At 35.9% G+C, this 22464-nt stretch overlaps 6 protein-coding genes and 1 long non-coding RNA gene across 7 annotated transcripts; 5 read left to right on the forward strand and 2 right to left on the reverse strand.

The window, feature by feature from the left end:
* The first annotated feature begins 897 nt into the window (after positions 1 to 897).
* Positions 898 to 1982, forward strand: LOC111830694. The gene is made up of 2 exons (XR_002834022.1): positions 898 to 982; positions 1505 to 1982. It is a non-coding gene; the product is annotated as an uncharacterized LOC111830694 (long non-coding RNA).
* Positions 1983 to 2262: 280 nt separating this feature from the next.
* Positions 2263 to 5417, forward strand: LOC17887252 (riboflavin biosynthesis protein PYRR, chloroplastic). The gene is made up of 10 exons (XM_023782482.1): positions 2263 to 2463; positions 2618 to 2989; positions 3083 to 3217; positions 3296 to 3395; positions 3485 to 3610; positions 3711 to 4024; positions 4175 to 4294; positions 4403 to 4654; positions 4730 to 4855; positions 4982 to 5417. Exons 2-10 carry the CDS (start codon positions 2636 to 2638, stop codon positions 5240 to 5242), a joined length of 1788 nt encoding a protein of 595 aa, XP_023638250.1. The 5' UTR covers positions 2263 to 2463; positions 2618 to 2635; the 3' UTR covers positions 5243 to 5417.
* A 795-nt stretch (positions 5418 to 6212) lies between these two features.
* LOC17886541 (probable pectinesterase/pectinesterase inhibitor 33) lies at positions 6213 to 8678 on the forward strand. The gene is made up of 3 exons (XM_006290731.2): positions 6213 to 6960; positions 7336 to 7671; positions 7753 to 8678. Exons 1-3 carry the CDS (start codon positions 6213 to 6215, stop codon positions 8448 to 8450), a joined length of 1782 nt encoding a protein of 593 aa, XP_006290793.1. The 3' UTR covers positions 8451 to 8678.
* A 591-nt stretch (positions 8679 to 9269) lies between these two features.
* Positions 9270 to 9938, reverse strand: LOC17887432. Its single transcript, XM_006292250.2, has one exon. It carries the CDS (start codon positions 9936 to 9938, stop codon positions 9279 to 9281), a length of 660 nt encoding a protein of 219 aa, XP_006292312.1. The 3' UTR covers positions 9270 to 9278.
* Positions 9939 to 11567: 1629 nt separating this feature from the next.
* On the reverse strand, positions 11568 to 14468 carry LOC17884792 (putative glycerol-3-phosphate transporter 1). The gene is made up of 3 exons (XM_006290836.2): positions 14244 to 14468; positions 12431 to 13493; positions 11568 to 12336 (listed from the first exon to the last, which is right to left on the reverse strand). The coding sequence occupies exons 2-3, from the start codon at positions 13425 to 13427 to the stop codon at positions 11759 to 11761; spliced, it is 1575 nt and encodes a 524-aa protein (XP_006290898.1). The 5' UTR covers positions 13428 to 13493; positions 14244 to 14468; the 3' UTR covers positions 11568 to 11758.
* A 5547-nt stretch (positions 14469 to 20015) lies between these two features.
* LOC17885858 (peroxisomal membrane protein 11B) lies at positions 20016 to 21156 on the forward strand. Its single transcript, XM_006291734.2, has 2 exons — positions 20016 to 20308; positions 20559 to 21156. The coding sequence occupies exons 1-2, from the start codon at positions 20121 to 20123 to the stop codon at positions 21055 to 21057; spliced, it is 687 nt and encodes a 228-aa protein (XP_006291796.1). The 5' UTR covers positions 20016 to 20120; the 3' UTR covers positions 21058 to 21156.
* Positions 21157 to 21422: 266 nt separating this feature from the next.
* LOC17886991 (probable aquaporin TIP5-1) lies at positions 21423 to 22438 on the forward strand. Its single transcript, XM_006291655.2, has 3 exons — positions 21423 to 21594; positions 21696 to 21946; positions 22058 to 22438. Exons 1-3 carry the CDS (start codon positions 21456 to 21458, stop codon positions 22436 to 22438), a joined length of 771 nt encoding a protein of 256 aa, XP_006291717.1. The 5' UTR covers positions 21423 to 21455.
* The last annotated feature ends 26 nt before the right edge of the window (positions 22439 to 22464 follow it).

The raw sequence follows: 22464 nt of genomic DNA on the forward strand, positions 1-22464 counted from the left end.
GCAATTACAATTATACCCTTCTACTAAAAAACAAATTGAGTCCTCTCAAACGTTACTGACATAAATCCTCTTCTCACAGTCACATATATGTTCACAAATCACATGTCTTCCCTGGACCATCGCCACCGTGGTCCGTGCGTATAACTTCACCTCCACGGCTCCACCGTGATCATATTTTACATTTGATATGATGTGTTTATGAGTTGTAGAATGTCAATAAGTTTCAATCAGTTTAATGAAAATAAATTATGTAAAGGAAAACTTTATTAAAAATTGAACTTGTTTATATTTGAAGTTTATTACATATAATGGGATTCTAGTGTTTTACAATAATGGGGATAAAAACCAAAGGGTTTTCTTTAATATACTGAATGAGCAAAAAATCTGGAATAATGTAAAACAGTTATATCCTCTTAAATTGCAACTAATTCTGGAATAATGAAAAACAAATCCTTTTCAATGGAATGTAATCAGTTTTGGTTAAATTTGATATGCTTAAATGTCTATATATGTGTTTTACAAAAAAATATATGTATATATATGTGTTTTACAAAAAAAAAAGTATATATAAACCTTTAAAACATGTCCGAATCATTTGAATCATCTAAAATGAAGAAATTATTCCAAGTCTTGGTCGCCATTCTAACTCGATCACACAACTCAATTTATTGTGTTTACAATAATGGAAAGATAAAGAGTTAAAAGAGTACTTGATTTGCAAAAAAGTCTGGATTTTTAAAGCATCATCCTCTTAAATGAAATAAAATCTGGAATAATTTAAAATAAGATCCCTTTTAATAGAATGTAATTAAAATTTGGTAGAATTAGATATCCTTGAATGTTGAATACATATAACTATATATATAAGTAGATTATTCTTTGTAAATTTTTAAAAGCTCCAATCCATTTTTATTAGCTAACATGAAGAAAAAATTTCAAGTCTTGTTAGCCGTGCTAACTATCTACTCTCTTCTTGTGCAAGGTTTGTATAATTTTGAATTGTTTTATTATATATGATGATCTTCTAACTAATTCGACGAAATTTTTTGAATTGTTTTGTTATATATAATGATCTTCTAACTAATTCGACGAAATTAACTATTTTTTGGCAAGCAGCTTGTCTTTGAGCTATGATACTATGTTAGGAATATGAATTTCATTTCCAATTCAAATTGACAATAAGTAACTTGCTTCATGTCCCTAATATAATAATCAAATCACTTCAATATGGTATACGTTGGGGGGGGGGGGAGTGGGGATAGATGTTTCATGATATTATCTCGAAAGAGTGAGTGGTCAGTGTGAGAACGATCTCACATCGTAATTACGTGAAAAGACTTGATTAGTATCAAAAGATATTGAACGCTCTATTCATAGCTAATTAGTTATAAATTATAAGCTTATAATGTAAATATACTTGTTTTTAAGAATAATCACTGAAGTAAAAATAATACATTTGTTTTTAAATAAAAAATGTTGAGATTATATGGTTTATAAATTACAGTAATAGGGGTGTCACCGAATGATGAACAATATTGTTTTACATATTCTGAGAATAAAGATTTGACATGTTCAATGGAAGAATGTAAATATGAGTGTACAAAGGCGTGGAAAGGAGTCGGTATTTGCGAGCAGACAAGCCCAAAAGGAGACAGGAAGTGTTACTGCCTATATAAATGCCTTTGAAGACCAAATGACTTAGCAATGTCTTGTATCCACTTTTGGCTTGTGGACATTCATTAGTAAATAAAACCCGGTAGTCGGATTTTCCATCTCCAAGGAAAACCGCTTTGATCTCCTATGAGAAAAATTTCCAACAAAATTGAATAGGTTGGAAATATTAAATTGAATAAAATTGTTTTAAATGTATTGGTCGATTCAAGCAAACCCAAATTATGACCTCGTTGAGTTAGAAATTTGGGTTGTTGTAATGTGTAGAAAAAAAAAATAGTTCGATGAATTATTGATTTGGTTAAAAAGAATTGATGAGCTCACAGAAACCAAACCAACACAAATAAATTGATTTATTAAACCAAATCAAACCAAACTCTCTCTCTCTCTCGCATGACCGCATCTATCCCAAATCTTCGTTCCAACTTAATCGATTCGAATCCTTCATCGTCGAAAACTCTTATCTCCCTCACGGAGACAATGTTATGAACTGGATTGGTTATTGGGCCTGTTTGGGCCTCTTCCTCATGTATTGTGTTGTGAACCCAAGTGGCTTCATCACTCTCTTCTCTCATTCTCTGTCTCTCAAGGCTCAACACTCACTTCGTCCCTTCTCGCTTGTTTTGAATTTTCTTAGTTATGAAGATGAGGAAGGAAATGGGTTACTGAAGTGATTTCGTTGGAATCAGTCTCTGCATTTGGATTGATCTCACTTTAATGCTTTAAGGATCTTGCTCTCGCACTCTCTTCGCCGACTTCAATTTCTTCAGTTTCTTCAACACTTTTTCTCAGGTGAGCGACTTTGATAGATTTCGAGAATAGGGTTTATACGAGTTTCTGTTTTGATTCAAAGAACACGAGCAAAGCTTTGATCTTTTGTTTCTGGGTGTTACTGTTTAGGAACAAGACGAAAGATTTAACTTAAACCCTTCTCTTCTTTGCACAGATTAGGCAATCGATTCCAATGGCTCTTTCGTTTCGAATTTGTTCGTCTCCCTTAATCTGCAGAGCCACTCTATCTAACGGCGAAAACGGTCGTAATCACCACGCAAATGACGCCGCTTTCATCCGACGCGCCGCCGATTTGGCCGAAATGTCCGCCGGACTTACTTCACCTCACCCTAATTTCGGTTGTGTAATCACTACTTCCTCCGGTAAAGTTGCTGGAGAAGGATACCTCTACGCTCAAGGCACTAAACCGGCGGAAGCGTTGGCCGTTGAAGCTGCTGGTGAGTTTTGTAGAGGCTCCACGGCTTATTTAAACATGGAGCCTGGTGATTGCCACGGTGACCACACTGCTGTGTCTGCTCTTGTTCAGGTTTTGCTTCTGAGTATAATCCACTGATTGTGTTAAATGATGAGCATTTTGGTAAGATTGTGTTTGAGTCGAGGAAATGCATGTATAGATTAGGCAGGAATTGAACGAGTTGTCGTGGGAATAAGGCATCCTCTACAACATCTACGAGGCTCTGCAATTCGTGAATTAAGAAGTCAAGGCATTGAAGTGAATGTTCTTGGAGAGGACTTTGAGAGTAAAGTTCTTGAGGTATCTATGTCATTTTACTCTTCAAATTTATAGTGAATTATTTTGTATTTTGTTAACTGAATGTGCAAGTTCTAACAGGATGCTCGGAAATCGTGTCTTCTTGTGAATGCTCCTTTGATTCATAGAGCTTGTTCTCGCGTTCCGTTCTCTGTTCTTAAGTATGCCATGACCCTTGATGGTAATTATGTCAACCTGCATTTTATAAGTTAGTAGTTAGTATTAGAATATAAGAAAGTTGGAGCTAAAGTTTTTTTGGTTTATTGACAGGTAAGATTGCAGCAAGTAGTGGACATGCAGCATGGATAAGTAGTAAACTCTCTAGAACCCGAGTGTTTGAGCTGCGAGGAAGAAGTGATGCTGTAATAGTTGGAGGAAACACTGTACGCCAAGATGGTAAATATTTTACTTAAAATCTTCAATCTTTGTGGATGCCTAAAACTGAAATATAACAACAGATTAAATATTTGAAAGTTGAACAATATTTTAACTGTAGATCCTCGATTGACTGCAAGACATGGACAGGGTCACACCCCTACGCGAATTGTGATGACTCAGAGTCTTGATCTTCCTGAGAAAGCCAATCTCTGGGATGTTTCGGAAGTCCCTACCATAATTGTTACACAAAGAGGTGCAAGAAAGAGTTACCAGAAATTTCTTGCGTCCAAAGGTGTTGAAGTTGTGGAGTTTGACATGTTGAACCCAAGAGAAGTTATGGAATATTTCCATCTTCGTGGGTATCTCTCTATCCTGTGGGAATGTGGGGGAACATTAGCTGCATCTGCTATATCATCCAGCGTCATTCACAAGGTACCCATTTTACTATTTCCATACTTACTTTGTAGTCATATTCTGCTTTTGTCTGGCTAAATCTCATTTTTTACCTTTGAGATGTGTAGTTTTAGCTTGCTTTCATGAAGGTTTATGACTGTTATTCTGTCAATATAATTCATTTTCCAGGTTGTTGCTTTCGTTGCCCCCAAAATTATCGGTGGGAGGAATGCGCCTTCCCCTGTTGGTGACCTTGGGATGGTAGAGATGACACAAGCATTAAATCTAATTGATGTTTCCTACGAGCAGGTAATGTTTCCGCTTTTTGACTTAACATTAACCGTGACAGGTTGGTCATGTTCTTGAATCTCGCCTCTTAGCACCATGGGTTCAAATCTCAATCCTTGAAAACTACAGGTTGGTCCCGACATGCTTGTTAGTGGATTTCTTCAGCCCATACCAGACCTTATACCTATTATCCCATCAGAGGACGCAACTGTCGAGATTGACCCCAGTGTTAACCCCTTTGAATCTAGTATCATATTCTTCTACAAAACATGGGACCCTTATGGAAGTTTCTCGAATTTTTCTCCGCACCCAATTCAAATGCCCTGTGGCGGGGAAAATGATGATTACATGACCTGGTCCAGTGTGGAGCATTACTATCAGGTAAGGTTTATATGAATTGATATCTTGCTCTTTCATAATAACATAATCTCTTAATCCTTTACTGAAAACCTGAAGGCAAATAAGTTTGTTGGGGTCGAAAATCCGATGGCACATGACTGCGTTGAGAAAATTAGAACAGCAAGAAGTCCAGAGGAGGCAGCTCTGATAGGCAGATCAACGCTAAGACAGAAACCTGAACTGGTATGAATAAAAGTTCAATTGTCCAGTTTCGAGCATCAAAGCAGTTTTCACTCGTTTGTTGATCTCTCGATCTTGTTATTCAGGTGATCAATAATTCTGCTTTACTCGCTTTAATAATTGTTTTAGGTTCGGAATGACTGGGAAGATGTGAAGATAGAAGTAATGTACATGGCTCTAAAATGCAAGTTCTCAACTTATCCTCACTTGAAATCAATGCTGCTCTCGACTGCCGGATCGGTTCTCGTGGAGTCTTCACCGCACGATCTATTCTGGGGAGGTGGCCGGGAAGGAGAAGGGCTCAACTATCTTGGTCGACTACTCATGCAACTTCGTTCTGAGTATTTAGAGGAATCCTCTGTTTCAGCTGAAAACACTTCTTCTGCCTGATGGCTGATGATAATAGTCTTTCATAATTTTATTAAGTTCCAAAAACTTATCAATAAAATTTTCAGAATTCTTTAAATTTGACATTTCACATTGTTGTAATTCCTTAACGTATACAACATTATTGTAAGTTTGTAACATTACGATAGTTTCCCCTAGGCCTTTTGATTCACATTAACTCATATCGAGTATTTATATTTGATATGTTCTGTTTTGAATCTATTTAGTTTTTGTTTCAACAAGGCATATTCAATCGTTATCCGGTTCTGTCCGGATCAGTGAAGATTCCAAGGCTTATATGAACACCTTCCTTAAGAAAGACACTAGGTGGTCACGACGCCTTGAGACCAGACAATAGGGGGTGGATCACGAAGACACTAGCTGGTGACAATGTCAGAATTGTCAACATAAAAGTAAAACTCTAAAAGTCACATAGTCAAATATAAAATTATGTATCATATAGTATAATCATTTTAGTAACATAAACAAAGATTATTGTAAAAGAGTTTGCGTATGCTTGAAACTACAAGAGTAGAAACTGAGCTAAAAGCACATGGAAAGGTTACTTTAACATTGGAAAAACACATCTTCTTCTTCTTCCTTTCAAGTTACTTTTCCTCTTCTTTTTTTCATTTTGACATTCTTTAATATGTGTAATGGTATCAATCATAGACATCTCTATAGGTGTTTTGATATTTATATGATCTTATAATCATTTGTTGCAAAATAAAAAATATGAGTCATGATATCATATGAATACAATCCCAAGCAAAGACAACACACATCATCATGTTCTCCCCTCAATAACAATCACTTGCAAAGTACATACACACAAACTCCAAATTAATAATTCTCATTTAAAAACAAAAAAATATTAAACTAATTTAATATACGAAATTAAAATCCCTTTAATTAGTTAAGACATGACATTTCCCAATTCCCCATACAAACTCATAGCCAAGAACTTCACAAAATGCTTAGAGGCATCTTTCACATTTGCCTCTTGGCATCGTTTCTTCTTCTACCGTTCTCCTTCGCCGTACACGACAGCGGCTTCACCGGTGGAACCGATGCTCCTCCTCCGTGGGATCATAATGTTTCCACACCACCAGAAACCGCACCATCCCCAACCCCCACCTCGAGTTCCCCTACTGCCTCACCACCTCCATCTCCCGGACCGATGGCTCCACCGGCTCCAACCAACAATGGCTCTGTCTCCGGTAACATGACATGGTGGTGCGACAAGACTCCACATGCTGAGACATGCAATTACTACTTCATGAAGAGCTCACAAAACAACATCAACCGACCACCAAGGTTCCGGTCCGAGTTCTTACGTATGCTGGTCAAGATAGCACTTGACCAAGCCGTGATTACACACAGCCAAACCGTTAAGTTCGGACCGAGCTGCACCAACAACCAGAGGAAGGCCGCTTGGTCTGACTGCGTAAATCTCTTCCAAAACACGGTGGCTCAGCTGAACCGAACGCTCAAGGGACTTAACCCGGCGGCTCCAAATGATGTCAAGTGTACTGACTTCGACGCACAGACGTGGCTCAGCACGGCTCAGACCAACATCGAGACGTGCCGTTCCGGATCCGAGGATCTTAACGTCTCAGATTTCGTCATGCCGGCGATCTCCAACAAGAACTTGTCAGATTTGATTGGAAACTGCTTGGCCGTCAATGGAGTTCTCATGAAGCAACATAATCATACGACTGGTACGTTCTATTATACTGTACTAGTATTATAATTACTTTAGTCAAAAGAAAAAGAAAAAATATTATGGTTACTCATCTGCTTAATTAAATTCCTCATTTACGAATATGCCAATAGTTCAACAAATCATCTTTTGCTGCTTATAAATTTTCTCGTGATACATGTTGATGCAGTAAAAAGTATATGTGTTACGTTCATCGTAATCTTTGTTCACACGTGATCAGATTAATCATGAATACTAATTAACATCTTAGTTTATTTTTCTCCAAAAGGAACCTAGCTTTTTTTATCTTAAACATATTTGAATTAATATACGGTTATTATGTAACATGACTTTATCTAACAAGGTCAAATCTCAATCTGTTTGATTTGTGAAGCAAACCACAAAGAGTATTTCCCAAGCTGGGTCTCAAGACACGAGAGACGGTTACTAGTCTCAGCTTCTTTGGCGAAATCGAGGCCACACCTAGTGGTGTCACGAGACAGGTCCGGACATTTCCGGTCAATCCAAGCTGCCATAAACTTCGCAGCTAGAAGGAGATTCAAGTCAAGATTTGTGATATATGTGAAGAAAGGTGTTTACAGAGAGAACATCGATGTCGGCAACGATAACCACAACATCATGCTTGTCGGAGACGGTGAGAGAAAAACAATCGTCACCAGTGGAAGAAGCGTCCAGCACGGATACACCACCTATAACTCTGCAACCGCTGGTTAAAAAACTTTCTTGAAATCTATGTTAATTTCGATTTAAGATTAATGGTACTAATAAGTTTTTTTAACTCTTCTTGAAGGTTTTGGTGGCCAAAGGTTTGTAGCAAAGGACATGACATTCATCAATACGGCCGGGCCATTACGCGGCCAAGCTGTAGCGGTTCGATCATCTTCTGACCTCTCTGTTTTCTACCGTGTTGGTATCCATGGGTTCCAAGACACTCTCTACATTCACTCACAACGTCAGTTCTTCAGGGAATGTTACATCTCAGGCACCATAGACTTCATCTTCGGAAATGCAGCTGTTGTGTTCCAAAACTGCATGATTCTCGTACGCCGTCCTCTCCATGGACAAGCCAACATTATAACCGCTCAAGGTCGTGGTGATCCTTTCCAGAACACAGGCATAACCATCCATAGCTCAAGGATAATCGCAGCTTCTGATTTGAGACCTGTGATTCGATCTTACAAGACCTATTTAGGCCGGCCGTGGCAAGCTTATTCGCGCGTAACAATCATGAAGACCTATATAGATAACTCGATCAGTCCCTTGGGATGGTCTCCTTGGTTAAGAGGATCCAATTTTGCTCTCAATACAGTTTTCTATGGAGAGTACAAAAATTTTGGTCCGGGGTCTTCCACTAGATGGCGGGTCAGATGGAAAGGATTCCACGCCATAACGAGCACCGCAGTTGCTTCTCGGTTTACCGTGAGCAGCCTTATCGCCGGCGGTTCATGGTTGCCAGCCACTGGCGTGCCTTTCAAGTCAGGGTTGTGAGGAGAGTCAGCATGTCTAAACAAGGTGTTGTGTGTATGTGATCTTTGTTTATTTATTACTGATTTATTTATCTCTTTTTTTTTTTACATTATTTTCAACCAAAAACATTCTAATTATAGAGACATTGGTCTAAAACGCATCTGATTTACTCTACGTTTGGTCCTGCTTGTAAACTGATACACATGCTTGATCAGTGTCACTTACAATGTTACAAAGTTTATTTATTTATCTCATATATGTTGCGATATATGCCGAACACGTTTTTTCTTATATTGCTTTACGGCCCTTGAAAGATCAATACAATTCATTATGCAGCTTCTCTACACATAAGATATGGTTGATGTAACAAAAAAAAAATGATATGGTTGATGCAATGAATTTCAATGGATATACTTTGTTTTACTTTACAACTGTTACATGACATTTAATTTATATTTTAAGAAATATTTTCGAGATTTTACTCTGTTTTTGTTTTGTCAATTAGGGTAATTGTAGTATTGGGCTCTGATCAATTTTTTTTTTTTCAATTATTTTGCCATATTAGTCTATCAAAACCAACAAGCTACAGCTCTTTTTCACATCATTTTCTCCAATATGTAACAAACATAATCAACTGGAAATTAATACGAGTTTAATTGGATGTGTGTACATCATCCTTCATAACACTCAATACTTTTTTTATCAAACACCCATACATCATTCAATAGAAATTAACAACAAAACTTTAAAGTATCAAATTAAAGTGAGAAGAAAGCAAGTTTGGTTGACAAAATAAATTAATAAAAAGTAGAGTTAATTTAAGACGATACAAAGAAAAAGTCATCTAATTTAAGTAGGGGTAAGAAAAAAAACATCATCCTTCATGCTATCACCAATATAACCAACTAAACTCATCATTATACCACCAACTAAACCAATCAAACCGAAATAAACCAAAGCCCTAGAACACACCAGCCCATACCCTTTTACTTCTCTATCAACCACCTCTTCCTTCACCGTGTCCACCACCGGAAACTTAACTTCACTCATCTCCTCCGATGATGCATCTTGAAACAAGGGACACTTCTCAGTCTCAGCCTCTACTTCTTCTTCCTTCTCCTCCTCCTCCTTCTCGTCCTCTTCTTCTGCTTTACTAGACTCGTTCAGACAAGATCCGACCAAATCCAAACCGGTTTCACCCTCTGCGTAAGATTCCAAACTTTCCAGTTCCGGTTCGATCATTAAACCACTATCATGATGACCAGGCCATTTCTTGATGATAAAAGCCTCCATTTCGGTTAACCTCTTTGCTACGCAATGGAGCCATTCTTCTCCTTCCACGTCAAACCGTCGGGAAGAGATCTCGGCCGTCAAAAGGGTACTCGCAAATAGAACTCCGAGTTGTAGTTTCCGAAGATTGGGATCATCGTCTTCGAAAGTGACTACTTCAAGTAGAGACTCAAGTTCTTCAAGTTTCTTCTCCAAGACTGTGTTTATCTTTGCCTTCATTCTCTTGATCCTTCTTAATCCCAACTAACAGTTTTTTTTTTCTCCCTCTCTTTAACTAATCTTACAATGTTGTAATAGTAACAACTTCGTCTAATATTGTAATAGGTTGCAACGGTTACCATAAAATTATGTAGGTGCCTTTTCGTGCACACATTAGTATGTCACCTAAATATTCGTTCCATAGTGAATGTTCTGTCCAATTTTTATCATATTAGTTGAGGCCCAAGTGTGTGGGTTTGAAGTAATGGCTTCTCTGGTCCACTAATTAAGGCCCATTAGTTATTTTGTAACTCCTTTTTCTTGCTTCTCTTCTTTTATTCTTCACCAAATAATGAGAGAGTCTGTTGATAATTAGGGTATGCTTTACGTATACATGAAAACTGATGTCATGTTCCACGAAGTGATTCTCTTCTATTTTTATGTATAAATTATTTGTGGTCCATTGGAGTTGGAGCAAATAATATATTCAGTCCTAAATCGTTCGGACGAGTAATTTGTTTTTTTTTTTTCTTTTCTATATCAATATTTAGATGATTCAAGTTTTTGTACGAATTAGCCTCAAATGAGTAAATAGTAATGAACAATTCGGATTTGAAGTATAATACTACACAACACAAGTAGTTAGAAGTTAGAATAACTTAAAATAAATAATGTGTGAAAACCATTTAGGTTTTAAGTGTTGTACAAGAACCGTAGAAGTGATCATTAAAATAAATTATAAGTTTTCTCAATCAAGAGAACTCGTGCGTCATGTGTATAATTACGCAGCTTCTAGTGGGATCCGATTACTTAATTTGATTTGATTATATAAACCTATCATAATCAATTACACGGTTGTGTGTGTGCATTTAATTGTTTTTGAATGTGGTCCATGCATATGTAGAAGACACTAGTTAGTCTATTACACATTTTATATATGCTATTAATAAACATATCACTAATCAAATGTAGTGGTCTAAAACCACGATCAAATACTGGAAAACAGAAGCTGTGGTCCTTAATCTTAGTGGTCAGTAGATTTCCACATTAGTTAATGTCCTTAATTTATATTATAAACAGAGGGGTTACACTCGTTCTAATATAAAATAAAGTACACAAGGTAAATTATATACATAGAGAATGCAGATACTAATGTTTTGGTTCGTATCAATATATAAACATCTACATATGAGTTCCACTTGGTTATAATTTATTCGGCCACAAAAGATCTCCCATTTGATTATGAATTGCTAACAAAGTGGACTACATCATCATCAATAGACTAGACCATTTTTTTTTAGAGTAGACAACAATCGGTAGCGGTTTAAATTTATTGTTGGTTCATGGCAGAATTTTTTGGGTTGGTCCATGCTACTACGAATAATTTATACAAAACGTAAATAAAAAACAGTTCAAATCTAATAACGGTTAGACCAACATTATGTCTCTAAGATCCCACCAATAATGTTGCTCTTATATCCACTTCACCCGCTGCGAACATAAATGTTTTCGTTAGTATAAACAAATTGTGAACAGTTGAACTACTATCACTGACATTATTCTTGATAAAATTTGGCATAATTTTCAGATTTATGTGTCATTTTGCAAAACCAAGTTAATCTTATTGAAGACAAGGTAATTTGGAGACTCTTTTCTTGAGAACTTGATCAAATCAAGATCGGTATATATATTTTTTATATCAAAATTATTTACATCACAATACATATTACATGTTTACAAATTCCCATAAACCTAAACTCCGGCCCGGAATCTCCCCTATGAAAAATAAACACAACTTAAAACGCAACTAGAAAAAATGGCGATCATAAGTTGATTGATGATCACACTTCCATCACATGACCTTGCTCGTAGTCCACCGGAGGTCTACATTCCTCTGATGGCCTTGACTCGGCTATCTTCTCGGCTACTTCGGCCATAACCAGCCTTGTCAACAACAGTCCGGCCACAAACGCAGCTCCCATCAACATTGTGAAAACCGCGGTCCAGCTACTTCTGGACGATATGTAGCCCGTTAGCAGCGGTCCAACAGCCGCGCCTACGGATCCTGTTCCGTCTATTATAGCCGTTACCGTAGCCAAAGCTCTTGAGTTTTCTTTCAACGAGCTATGTGTTCCAAGATCGGCTGAAACGGCCGTTGTAATCAAAGCGTATGGTCCGTTTACCAACATCCCAGTTAGGAACATGAGTAACGCGTTGGCTAATAACGATACATGCCCGTAGCTACGGTAGAAGAACAAAGCTGGTATTGAGCAGTACATGAAACTAGCAGCTGTGATCGCTCTTGCTCCAATTCGGTCTGAAATGTAACCAGCCATGATTCCACCAACCACACCTCCTACATCGAACATTGTCGAAAGATTTCCCGCTGTTTCGTCCGATAAATACTCGCCTTCAATAGCTGCAAATTATCATCCAAACAGCTCAATCAATTACATGACCAAAACAATTAGTCTAGTGGTTTGCACTAACACATTCCTGTGCTATAAAATTACCTGTATGGCTAACGTAAAAAGGGAGCCAGTAGAGGAAAGTGTAAGCAACCAACTTAGCAAAGAAGAGACAGAGCGCGAAAGGCGCAACTCCAGGAATCCTCCACGCCTCAATGAATCCAACAGCTCGTTTCTTGTCATCAGTTTCCGAATCCGAAGAGCTCAACAGTAACGGCTCGCAAACCGAGTTCCCGATCTTCTCAGACGACGAAGCAAGATCCTCATCTCGCTCTGCTCCAACAATCTCTGGACTAACAGGCAAGAAAGCAAAATTCACCAAACCAATCAACACAATGACCACACCAGGAACCACAAAAGACCATCCCCAACCATATCTCAACATAGCAGCAGCGATCAACGAGCCAGTAATGTTCCCAACAGAAGTATGAGCATTCCATATTCCCATGATCAAACCTCTCTTCTTCTTGTTAAACCAGTTTCCAACCACAGCAACAACCGATGGCCAACCCGAAGATTGAAACAATCCAGCTAACATTTGCATAATCAAGAAATAGTAAAAACTATGAATGTTCGCCCAATAACCAACTCCAAACAGAGAAGTGAACAATCCAGTCCCGACCATTCCAACCGTCAAGAAGATCCTTAGATTCATCCTATCTCCCAAATGTCCAGCAAAGTACATCCCGAAAGCGTAAACCGCAAGAAACGCGACATCGATCTCACCGAGCAACACCGTACCGTCTGGTCCATTGAAAGGAGCCCAACCACCTTCTTTTTCTTTACCAGAAGATCCAAAAGAAGTGAATCTCAAAAGAAGTGAGTTAAGCCCTGTATCTGGAGACTGAGGATCAAGAGCACTCTTGACAATGCTCGTTGTTTTTCTTGCAGCGTGGTAGCTAGCGTAAGCGAGGAACGTAACGATCAACACTACGGCTTGATAAGCGTTGTAAGAGAGCTTCGAGCCTTTGATACGTTCCAAGAATCGAATCCCTACTGGTTTCTTCTCCATCTCTGGCTCAGATTGCATCAAAGAACCCATTGGAGAAAAATAAACAAACTCTGTTCTTCAATCTTCAATCCTCAAATCTCAAAATGTTCTGTTTATCTGAAGATTAGAGAAAATGAATATTAATTAGATGAAAAATCAAATCATCAAAAGAGTATATTCTGTTTGTTCATAGAGAATTATACTTTTTAATCTCTTGACGTTACGCAAAGGTTACATCTAAGGAGAGGAATCTATCGAAACGTGTCGGAACTAGTGACAGATCATTCATTGTACTTATACTGTCTCGAGAGGAACTATTTGGAAGTGTTTTGATTACTTTAATAAATTTCATCAGATTTGTTACCATAATTATTTAGCTTTTGACTCTAGATTAGATTTTTATTACTTCTGAATTTGGTATATTTAAGGAATATTCTCTAGAATGCAAATTCTGCAAAGCTTTGAAGAAATCAAAAGTCATGAATATCCTGAGATTTATAAGTTTATCTATATTTTTGTTAATGCAACAAAAACAAAAACAAAAAAAAACCTTGAAATATTCAAATTAAAGTTTTATTAATACAGATTATTAAAAATAGAACAGAATCAATTGAGATTCGAATCTTGAAATATAAAATGCTAAGAATATAAAACAGAGCCCTTGAGGACGATGAAAAAAAGAGATCTAACGATGAAGACACACACGTATATTAAGATTTGAAGAATTCTTCATAATATACCATCGGAGAAAGAAAAAAAAAACAATCTCAAAGAAAATATAAGAAAACTTCAAGAATCTTTTTTAGTATTATACCAAAAACGAAACTTCGAGAAACAACTGTATATAACAAAATTCTGAAAATTTACCTTTTTGATATGTTGGTCAAGAAGCTGATGAGAAGCAAAACATAAAGCTTCCTTCGAAAAAATATATCTCCGACGAGCTTTTTGTGTATCTAAAAATACTGACTAGTGACTATTGAGAAGATTTATGAAGATTTGGTATTGAAGAAGAAGAAGAAGAGATGCGAAGAAGGGAGAGTTACTTGAACACGTTTTGGAGCTTGAAGCAACGGCGACGAGTTTATAGCATTTCGAGTTCAATAGTCGATCTGATTAAACAATTGGTTTTTTATTTTTTGGTTTCTTTGAAATTACGATTTCATCCTTTTGTTTAAGAATCATAAGACTAGGAGTTGGAATGACGAGTTTAGCCTTTGCTAGTTGCGTCGCTCTAGTTGCCAAAATACGCCAATGAACGATGGGTTATTTCCTACGTAATATACCTAAAGCCTCCCTCGTCCCTACGTAATTATTATTAATAATTTAATTTGTCTAGATATTTTTTTAATCTATACTAAAATATTTTTTACATTTCGTTGTAGATTTACATATATGAATGATCCATAAACGTTAAGATGATCAATACTAAATCCTTCATAAGCTCATTTTTTGTTTAGTAGTAAAATCTTTTTAAAACTCATTAAGAAATCCTTCATAAATCTTTATGCATATATTATAGTAAATTGATTTTTTTTTCTTTATGCTTTTGTAAAAATTTGAAACTGGAAATAAATATTACACTGTACAATATTTGTCAAAATTTAATTCTTCAATTTCTATTTTAAAATTTTATAACAATTGTAAATATGTTTTTTTTTGGTAACCAAAACTTTAGTTACATCTTCTTACTTGTGTTCATTTTTTATTTTTTTCCCGTCATCTCAGAAGTTAGATCTGTACTTGAGAATTATTATTGGTTCAGTGGTTAAATAAATTTATTGGTGTACTAATATTTCTTGGTCAAGTTTTTTTTTTTCTTGATTTTTGATAAAGGTGAAGAAGAATATTTCAGGATTTATATGTGGTCTATGTTGAAACTAAGATTATGTAATAGTAATGCAGATTTTGTTTTATCATGTTGTCGGAAAAAATCTCAATACGGTAAATCATATGGTTGGTCGCCTTATGCAAAAATACATTAATACGAATTGCATAATTTTATAAGTTTTCTCTTTCAAAAAAAAAACAAATTGGGATACAATTAAGAATTTTAAAGATGCGTGGTCCTCACCTCAACCTCGGGCCTCCGCGACATCTAATATAATATTTTGTACTATACTCGTTGTTGGTTTTTGTATATTGGTATAAAGTTTTTTTAATTCCTAGGGATTGTTATTTTAAAGACTTTTAAAACAATAAAATTGTCCTAGGAACTTAAGGACATATATACCACTTTATATAACCCAAGTGGTTTGGAAGAAAAAAGATAACAACTGTTGTAAATTCAATTCTATTGGCCAGAACTAATAATGTGTTAATTTGGGTTGAGAGATTTATGAACCCAACAAAATGTGTAGGAATCATAGTCCAAACAAAAGTATTAACGTATGAAAACAGTGTGTTAAAAACCATTTAATCAACAACATGTATACTTTACCGGAATTGAATTTGGAGAGTAACATAAAACAATGTTATAAACTATAGTTAGCTACGTATCAATTAATATATTATGGTCATATATATTTTCATAGAACTAAAAGGAAAAAAATAATAATTAGTTTTTCTTTTCGTGTGAATAATAAATGTAAAGGCAGACTCTAGAGTTATGATTCGTCTTTCGTCACCGAACATATATATGGTAATGTATTCCTCCTTGGTTTTCGCCGATACGCAAGTTCAGTACTATACTATAATTCAAAAATTAGTATTGAAGTTTCATTTGCGGAACACAAGCAAACAATGCGCATTTTTATATATATATATACTTAATTTTATGGAATGTTGTTATGTGCACGTATAAGATTTACACATGCAAAAAAAAAAAAAAAAAAACTGGAAAAGAATGAATTAATTTGGACATTAAAAAGAAGAGAGCTTCGAATTTTAACTGGTAATGATTTCTCAAAATTGCAAATCCTTTACAGTTTTTATTGTATAAAGGGAGTTTTCATAGAGGCCAATTCCTGAAAACAAAAGCTCACACTTAAGAATTTAAAGTGCCAACCAAATAAATAGATTGTGGAAAAGATTTCTACGTATCTCTTCGGCCATGTAGTAATTAATTATCTGTGATAACGACCTATACATTGACATTACAATCAATACGATGACTATTTAATTTTTCTACAATCGTATTCGTATACCAATCTACGTTGACCTTAATTAGAGGCAACATTATGCACTATCCACGTTGACAGATATTTTATTAACCTCAGCAAATTAATAGCATGAATTATTGATGACAAAATGAAGAAATATCGATTTACTAATATATCCCAAAATTCAGATTTTATAAGTTTTCGTTCAAAGTTTATACCAATAAATTTATGCTTTAGTTTTAAAGCATGAAACTCGTTTGTGTTTGCAAGGGACCATACTAAATACAAGTCTAAAGACACAAGTTTTTCCGAAAAAGATAACTTTTAAAAAATCATATCTTTGTATAGAATTTTCAACATAAGAAACTAACGCATAGCTTACTACAATTTCCATCAAGGTTGTCTAATCATATATATTTTCAATACTAAATATCTTTTCATGATTCTGAAAAAATTATTGTTTTGAACTTTGATTTTTATGATATTTTCATAAACATACTATATTTTCCAAGAAACTTAGCTCTATAAAAAGAATACATACGATATGCTACAAAGTTCGATAAAAGAATAAACTCAGTAAACCCAACTAACATATATATCATACCAAACCAATATCGATACGTATCCTTAAAAGAACATTTGAAGAGTACTTATAAAGATGTAAGAAATAGTTTCCATATATGGTGTGATGTGATCATCATCTTGATCTGATGATGTAACGAGAGAGCTCCCAAAAACGTAATCCATCCAACGAACAAAACAACACTCGTGGGCATGGCCGCCCACATGGCACGCCGTTATCCAACTCTGACGAGTCTGAATCTTTTCTCAAAGTCTGGGACTTATTTACTACACACACAAAAGGACATTATCGTCAAAACACACACGACTTTTTACAGCTTGCCCCCACCCCACACCAACGTAGAAGTTTCAAAACCATGGGAGAAGGCTATTTACGTAATTTTTCGAAAGTGTTCGATATGGAGGGAAATGGCATATTCGCATATACCCCAAAGAATGATACTTAACGTGCAGTGGATATTCTATCAACATGTCATGGCCCATATCAGGGCCCATTTGGTGCCACGTCTTTTGTACGGCATCGGCCGACGTGGTCATTGTTGTGGATCTTGTTTGTTTCACTTCCACCCTTCTCGATGACTCGGCCACCCAAATTGTCTTGAATTGATTCTAGCCTTTAGTTCGATAGAACCGACGAGTTTTTTTTATTTATTTCGAATCTTCGATTATTATAATTCTTTTAGTGTCATACACTTAACACGAGCTTCTACTTATAGATTATAATAACTAATCTTAGTTAGGTCATATTTGTCTAGCTAATACAACAATGCCAGCAGAATAAAATTGCGATAGAATAAGAGAAAACTATAATATATTTGAGTTTTTACCTAATGAAAGCAAAACTTTATTCTCAATTATTCTTTTTATATTTTTTTTTGTTGTTGTAATTTTAAACATTTTTAGTGACTATTGATAAGCTCAATCGTGTTAGTACGTATAAATTTATATTTAAGATATGGAAATTTTGATGTCGACTGAAAATATGATTGTTTTGGCGTTTATATGCTTTTTGTTATTCAGAAATCTTGACATCCACACATATGGCTCTGGCTTACTTAATTAGTCTCATTACATTAGTCTTTTGGAAAATTTTATGACCACATGAAAACTATTTCTTCCATTTTCAAGATGTTCAGTAAGAAACAAAATATATAGAATAATCGGTGTACATCACTAACTTCTACGTGTGGATTGTGACCAAGACAAATGACTGTATAAATTAAACAAGTCCAGCTCGTAAGGCTCACGAATTTTATATTTCTAGGGCTGATATTTGTTATGATTCTAGGGCTGATATTTGATATGAGGAAATCAAAAACGATGCGATTTACAAAGAGTCAAGAGTCATTTTAGTGTTTTACAATTGTTTGTTTTCTTTATATTTTTATTGAGTTTGTTACACTAAGTTTCCTAATTTAGTAAAGCGAAAAAATAAAAAAAAAATTAGCAAGAAGAATTTGACTAATATGAAGATAACTACTACGGTTAAACAAAATTTATCAAAATATACTTGTGTACAACTCTAACTAAAATTAAAACAATGTGCATGGAGGTTTTGACTTTTTCGAAAACAATGTATCGAAGTAATTATACAAATAAGTTCTAATTGTAATTAATAATAATTTCTTAATTAATAATAAGAAGTATTCTTTAACATCTTTAATTTATAGTTAAATCTAGTTGGTCATGGTAGGATGTAGAACATACAAGAAGGAAATAAAGCGGCATCAAATTTTTGTAAATGATGTTTTGTTTGTTTTTATCATATGAGCCAAAGGATGTGAACTGCTTAAAATGTCGGAAGAGTCTCTCCATTTCCAAAATACAGACACAACCGAAGATTGAAAGGATAAGGAGTAGTATTTACTTTGTTCTGTATACTATTTCTTGGTTTTATATGAACAAAATTGATTATTGAGAAAACGAAACAACCATTAATTAGAAATATTTATTTTATCCATATCTTCAATTATTTTGCCTTTACTTGGATGTGTCCTTTTAAGTGACACATCAATGAACGATATACTTAGCCTCTTTGTTGTTTTATGAGCACTGATTGATGTAAATTCATCCTCTCTATCGACACTTTTTTTTTGTTTGTTTAATAATGCCAAAAGTTTGGGTATCTAGGAGGATCGAACGACGGACGTTTTATTTTAAAACTTAGACTTTGTTAAACCGTGGTCAGCAGAGTTTATCTACAAAAGAAATTGAATGAAAAAATTGGGTTATATATTTCTTGTTTATGCACTAATCATCAAGCTTAAGAGATATGCACATTGATTTGCAGTAATCATGCTACAGCCTACAGCCCCATGTCTTAAATATTGGCATGATCCATGTGTAATCGGTCGTCATGCTCCTGCGAACTGTTGCATGTTCTGTATGTGGTCAATGTTGTACATTCATCTAGATATCTATGTAAGTCCAACAACTAACCTAGTCCCTACCTTGACCCATTTTGTTTATACGATACTAGAAGCTCCTTGTATGGTAACATTCTTGTGATCTTGTGCATATATAACATTTATATGTACAGTACAAGGATTCTGAATAGTTTCTGGCTATTTGTTTTCAGTTTGGAGCTAAGGCCCAATCTTCTCCATAAATTAATTCAAGCCCATTTGTATACACAATCACACTTTTGTGTGCACACATTATCCAACTCACAACATATTTGTAAAATAGAGAATTATCTTCAGTCTCGTTTTACTAAAACCTAAAGAATAATTGAAAGAGTTTTTTTTGCATTAAAAGAAAATCAGAGAATATTTGTGAATATTTCTTCCACACATATCAAAGAGAAATATATTTTTTTATCCAAACCTTTGATATCAAAACATGAGACAACAAGCGCAAGTATTATTAGCAACCACAAAGCAATCATCTCAAACTCTATAAAAAAACAAAAGACAAAACCTTCGATTATTTCGAGCACAAACGTCACTTTATTTTGTGGTTTACATCTTCTTCATCATCTCCATAAGTAGCTTCATCTTTTTCTTTCTCTCTCTCTCTTCTCTTTCTCCTCCTCCTCTCTTTCCTTCGTCCACCGTTAGCTATGGCTTCGGACACGTTGGACAAGCTGGTTGTGTTCTTGGCCAAGAGAGACGGAATAGACAAGCTTGTGAAGACATTCCAATATGTAGCCAAGCTCGGGTGCTGGCACGTTGAAGCCACACGACCCGAAGCTGCCGATAGGTTCAAGAAGTGGGAGGTCGCCTCCGGTCTCAGCCGCAAAGCCTTCAGGTCCCCGCATCTTTCTAATATCTATCACTTTGTCTACACAGTGGCATCATCGTAAATATAGTCTAATAGATGAAATGAAATGAAATGTTTGCTTTATTTCACTTCTTGATTAATAACTTATCTCATCTACCAAATTTGAATAGTGACTAATACTAATACACTTTATACTAAATGAAAACAAGTACCATTGAATTGATATATAAACACAATAGTAATGGCTGTTAACTTATGGTATGATTATGCAAAACAGGACCGGGAGATCTCTCACGGGGTTTAATGCGCTGAGACGAAACCCCGGGGCAACCCCGACGATCCGTCTCCTGGCAGTCCTAGCCAATTCAGGAGAAATGGTTTACTTCTTCTTCGATCATTTTCTTTGGTTATCAAGAATTGGTTCATTAGACGCCAAGCTCGCCAAGAAAATGAGTTTCATCTCAGCTTTTGGCGAATCTTTCGGCTACACTTTCTTCATCATCATTGATTGCATCTTCATAAGGCAGAGAATCGAATCCTTGAAAAGACTCCGGTATTCGTCAGATGAACCAAAAGATGAAATAAGCGCAAAAATCAGCGAGATTCGGGGCGATATAGTGATGAGGTTGATGGGGATTTCTGCCAACATTGCGGATTTGATTATCGCATTGGCGGAAATTCAACCAAATCCGTTCTGTAACCACACGCTTACACTCGGAATAAGCGGTTTAGTTTCGGCTTGGGCCGGTTGGTATAGGAATTGGCCTACCTCGTGAGATGTTATAAAATCCTAATGAGGAAATGTATGTTGTTTCGAATGAACATAGCAAACGTGTAAAAGTTTCTTGAAATATATGAATACTTCTATTTTTACACCGTGTCATATGTCGAAATTGATATCAAACTACAAAACTAAGGTTATGGAAATGTAACATTTATATACGTAAGAGAGCATTTTTGAAATTCATGAATCTTGATAACTGTAAAAAATAACTTCCCACTCTCTCACTCTCGTTGAGGAGACGGTTATCTTAAAATATTTTCAAAAACTCATTTTCATCAAGAGTCGTTACCTTCTCGTAATATTTATAGTTTTTAGAAAACGTTTCATAAGACATACAAAAACAGAGAGAAAAGAGTTAAAGAAGATAGAAAAAATACTAGAACGAGATTGATGAGAAGAATGATTCCAACATCGTTTTCAAGTAAGTTTCAAGGAGTAATTAGTATGAATGCGTTGAGATGTTACGTATCTGAGTTCATCTCTACCTTCTTCTTCGTCCTCGCTGCCGTTGGTTCCGTCATGGCTTCAAGTAAAATTTTTACTCTGTTTGCTATATATTTCTGATGAAAGTTTTAATTTTTTTCTCTAATGGCTAAAGGAAAAAACTGTGAAACTGTGTTTTTTAATCAGGGAAACTGATGGCGGGTGATGTGTCGGGTCCTTTTGGTGTATTAATACCGGCGATTGCGAATGCGTTTGCGTTGTCTTCGTCTGTTTACATCTCTTGGAACGTCTCTGGTGGCCATGTTAATCCGGCGGTTACGTTTGGTATGGCGGTTGCTGGTCGGATTAGTGTTCCGACCGCTATGTTCTATTGGACTTCTCAGATGATTGCCTCTGTTATGGCTTGTCTTGTCCTTAAAGTAACTGTCGTCGAACAGGTGATCAAAGCATTGTTGTCTTACACGGTTTAGTTCACTTTTTGTCTGATTTGACTTCTTTCTTGTTGTCTGATTTGTGTTTCGTTATATTGTTGTGTTTGAATTTATCAGCACGTACCGATCTATAAGATTGCCGGAGAAATGACTGGATTTGGAGCATCGGTTCTTGAAGGTGTTTTAGCGTTTGTCCTGGTTTATACTGTTTTCACGGCTAACGATCCGAGACGTGGTTTACCTATAGCCGTAGGACCTATATTCATAGGGTTTGTTGCGGGAGCCAATGTTCTAGCCGCTGGTCCCTTCTCTGGAGGGTCTATGAACCCGGCGTGTGCCTTTGGGTCAGCGATGGTTTACGGGAGCTTCAAGAACCAAGCTGTGTATTGGGTTGGGCCTCTGCTTGGAGGAGCCACAGCTGCGTTAGTGTATGACAACGTGGTGGTTCCGGCAGAAGATGATCGTGGTTCATCTACTGGAGATGCCATTGGTGTGTAATGACTTGTTTTTTTTTTTCAACTGTT

Source organism: Capsella rubella, unplaced genomic scaffold (assembly GCF_000375325.1).
Source record: "Capsella rubella cultivar Monte Gargano unplaced genomic scaffold, Caprub1_0 scaffold_5, whole genome shotgun sequence".
Taxonomy (NCBI): Eukaryota; Viridiplantae; Streptophyta; class Magnoliopsida; order Brassicales; family Brassicaceae; genus Capsella; species Capsella rubella.

What these genes read in the sequence shown, in the direction of transcription:
- LOC17885858 (XM_006291734.2), top strand. Translation starts at nt 20,121, where the DNA reads ATGGCTTCGGACACGTTGGACAAGCTGGTTGTGTTCTTGGCCAAGAGA. An exon ending in CTCAGCCGCAAAGCCTTCAG is followed by an intron (nt 20,309 to 20,558) that starts GTCCCCGCATCT and finishes TATGCAAAACAG; the next exon opens with GACCGGGAGATCTCTCACGG.
- LOC17886541 (XM_006290731.2), top strand. Translation starts at nt 6,213, where the DNA reads ATGCTTAGAGGCATCTTTCACATTTGCCTCTTGGCATCGTTTCTTCTT. An exon ending in GCAACATAATCATACGACTG is followed by an intron (nt 6,961 to 7,335) that starts GTACGTTCTATT and finishes TGATTTGTGAAG; the next exon opens with CAAACCACAAAGAGTATTTC. An exon ending in CTATAACTCTGCAACCGCTG is followed by an intron (nt 7,672 to 7,752) that starts GTTAAAAAACTT and finishes CTCTTCTTGAAG; the next exon opens with GTTTTGGTGGCCAAAGGTTT.
- LOC17887432 (XM_006292250.2), bottom strand. Translation starts at nt 9,938, where the DNA reads ATGAAGGCAAAGATAAACACAGTCTTGGAGAAGAAACTTGAAGAACTT.
- LOC17887252 (XM_023782482.1), top strand. Translation starts at nt 2,636, where the DNA reads ATGGCTCTTTCGTTTCGAATTTGTTCGTCTCCCTTAATCTGCAGAGCC. An exon ending in CATCCAGCGTCATTCACAAG is followed by an intron (nt 4,025 to 4,174) that starts GTACCCATTTTA and finishes TTCATTTTCCAG; the next exon opens with GTTGTTGCTTTCGTTGCCCC. An exon ending in TTGATGTTTCCTACGAGCAG is followed by an intron (nt 4,295 to 4,402) that starts GTAATGTTTCCG and finishes TGAAAACTACAG; the next exon opens with GTTGGTCCCGACATGCTTGT.
- LOC17884792 (XM_006290836.2), bottom strand. Translation starts at nt 13,427, where the DNA reads ATGGGTTCTTTGATGCAATCTGAGCCAGAGATGGAGAAGAAACCAGTA. An exon ending in TTTTTACGTTAGCCATACAG is followed by an intron (nt 12,337 to 12,430) that starts GTAATTTTATAG and finishes GATAATTTGCAG; the next exon opens with CTATTGAAGGCGAGTATTTA.
- LOC17886991 (XM_006291655.2), top strand. Translation starts at nt 21,456, where the DNA reads ATGAGAAGAATGATTCCAACATCGTTTTCAAGTAAGTTTCAAGGAGTA. An exon ending in TGGTTCCGTCATGGCTTCAA is followed by an intron (nt 21,595 to 21,695) that starts GTAAAATTTTTA and finishes TTTTTTAATCAG; the next exon opens with GGAAACTGATGGCGGGTGAT. An exon ending in AAGTAACTGTCGTCGAACAG is followed by an intron (nt 21,947 to 22,057) that starts GTGATCAAAGCA and finishes TGAATTTATCAG; the next exon opens with CACGTACCGATCTATAAGAT.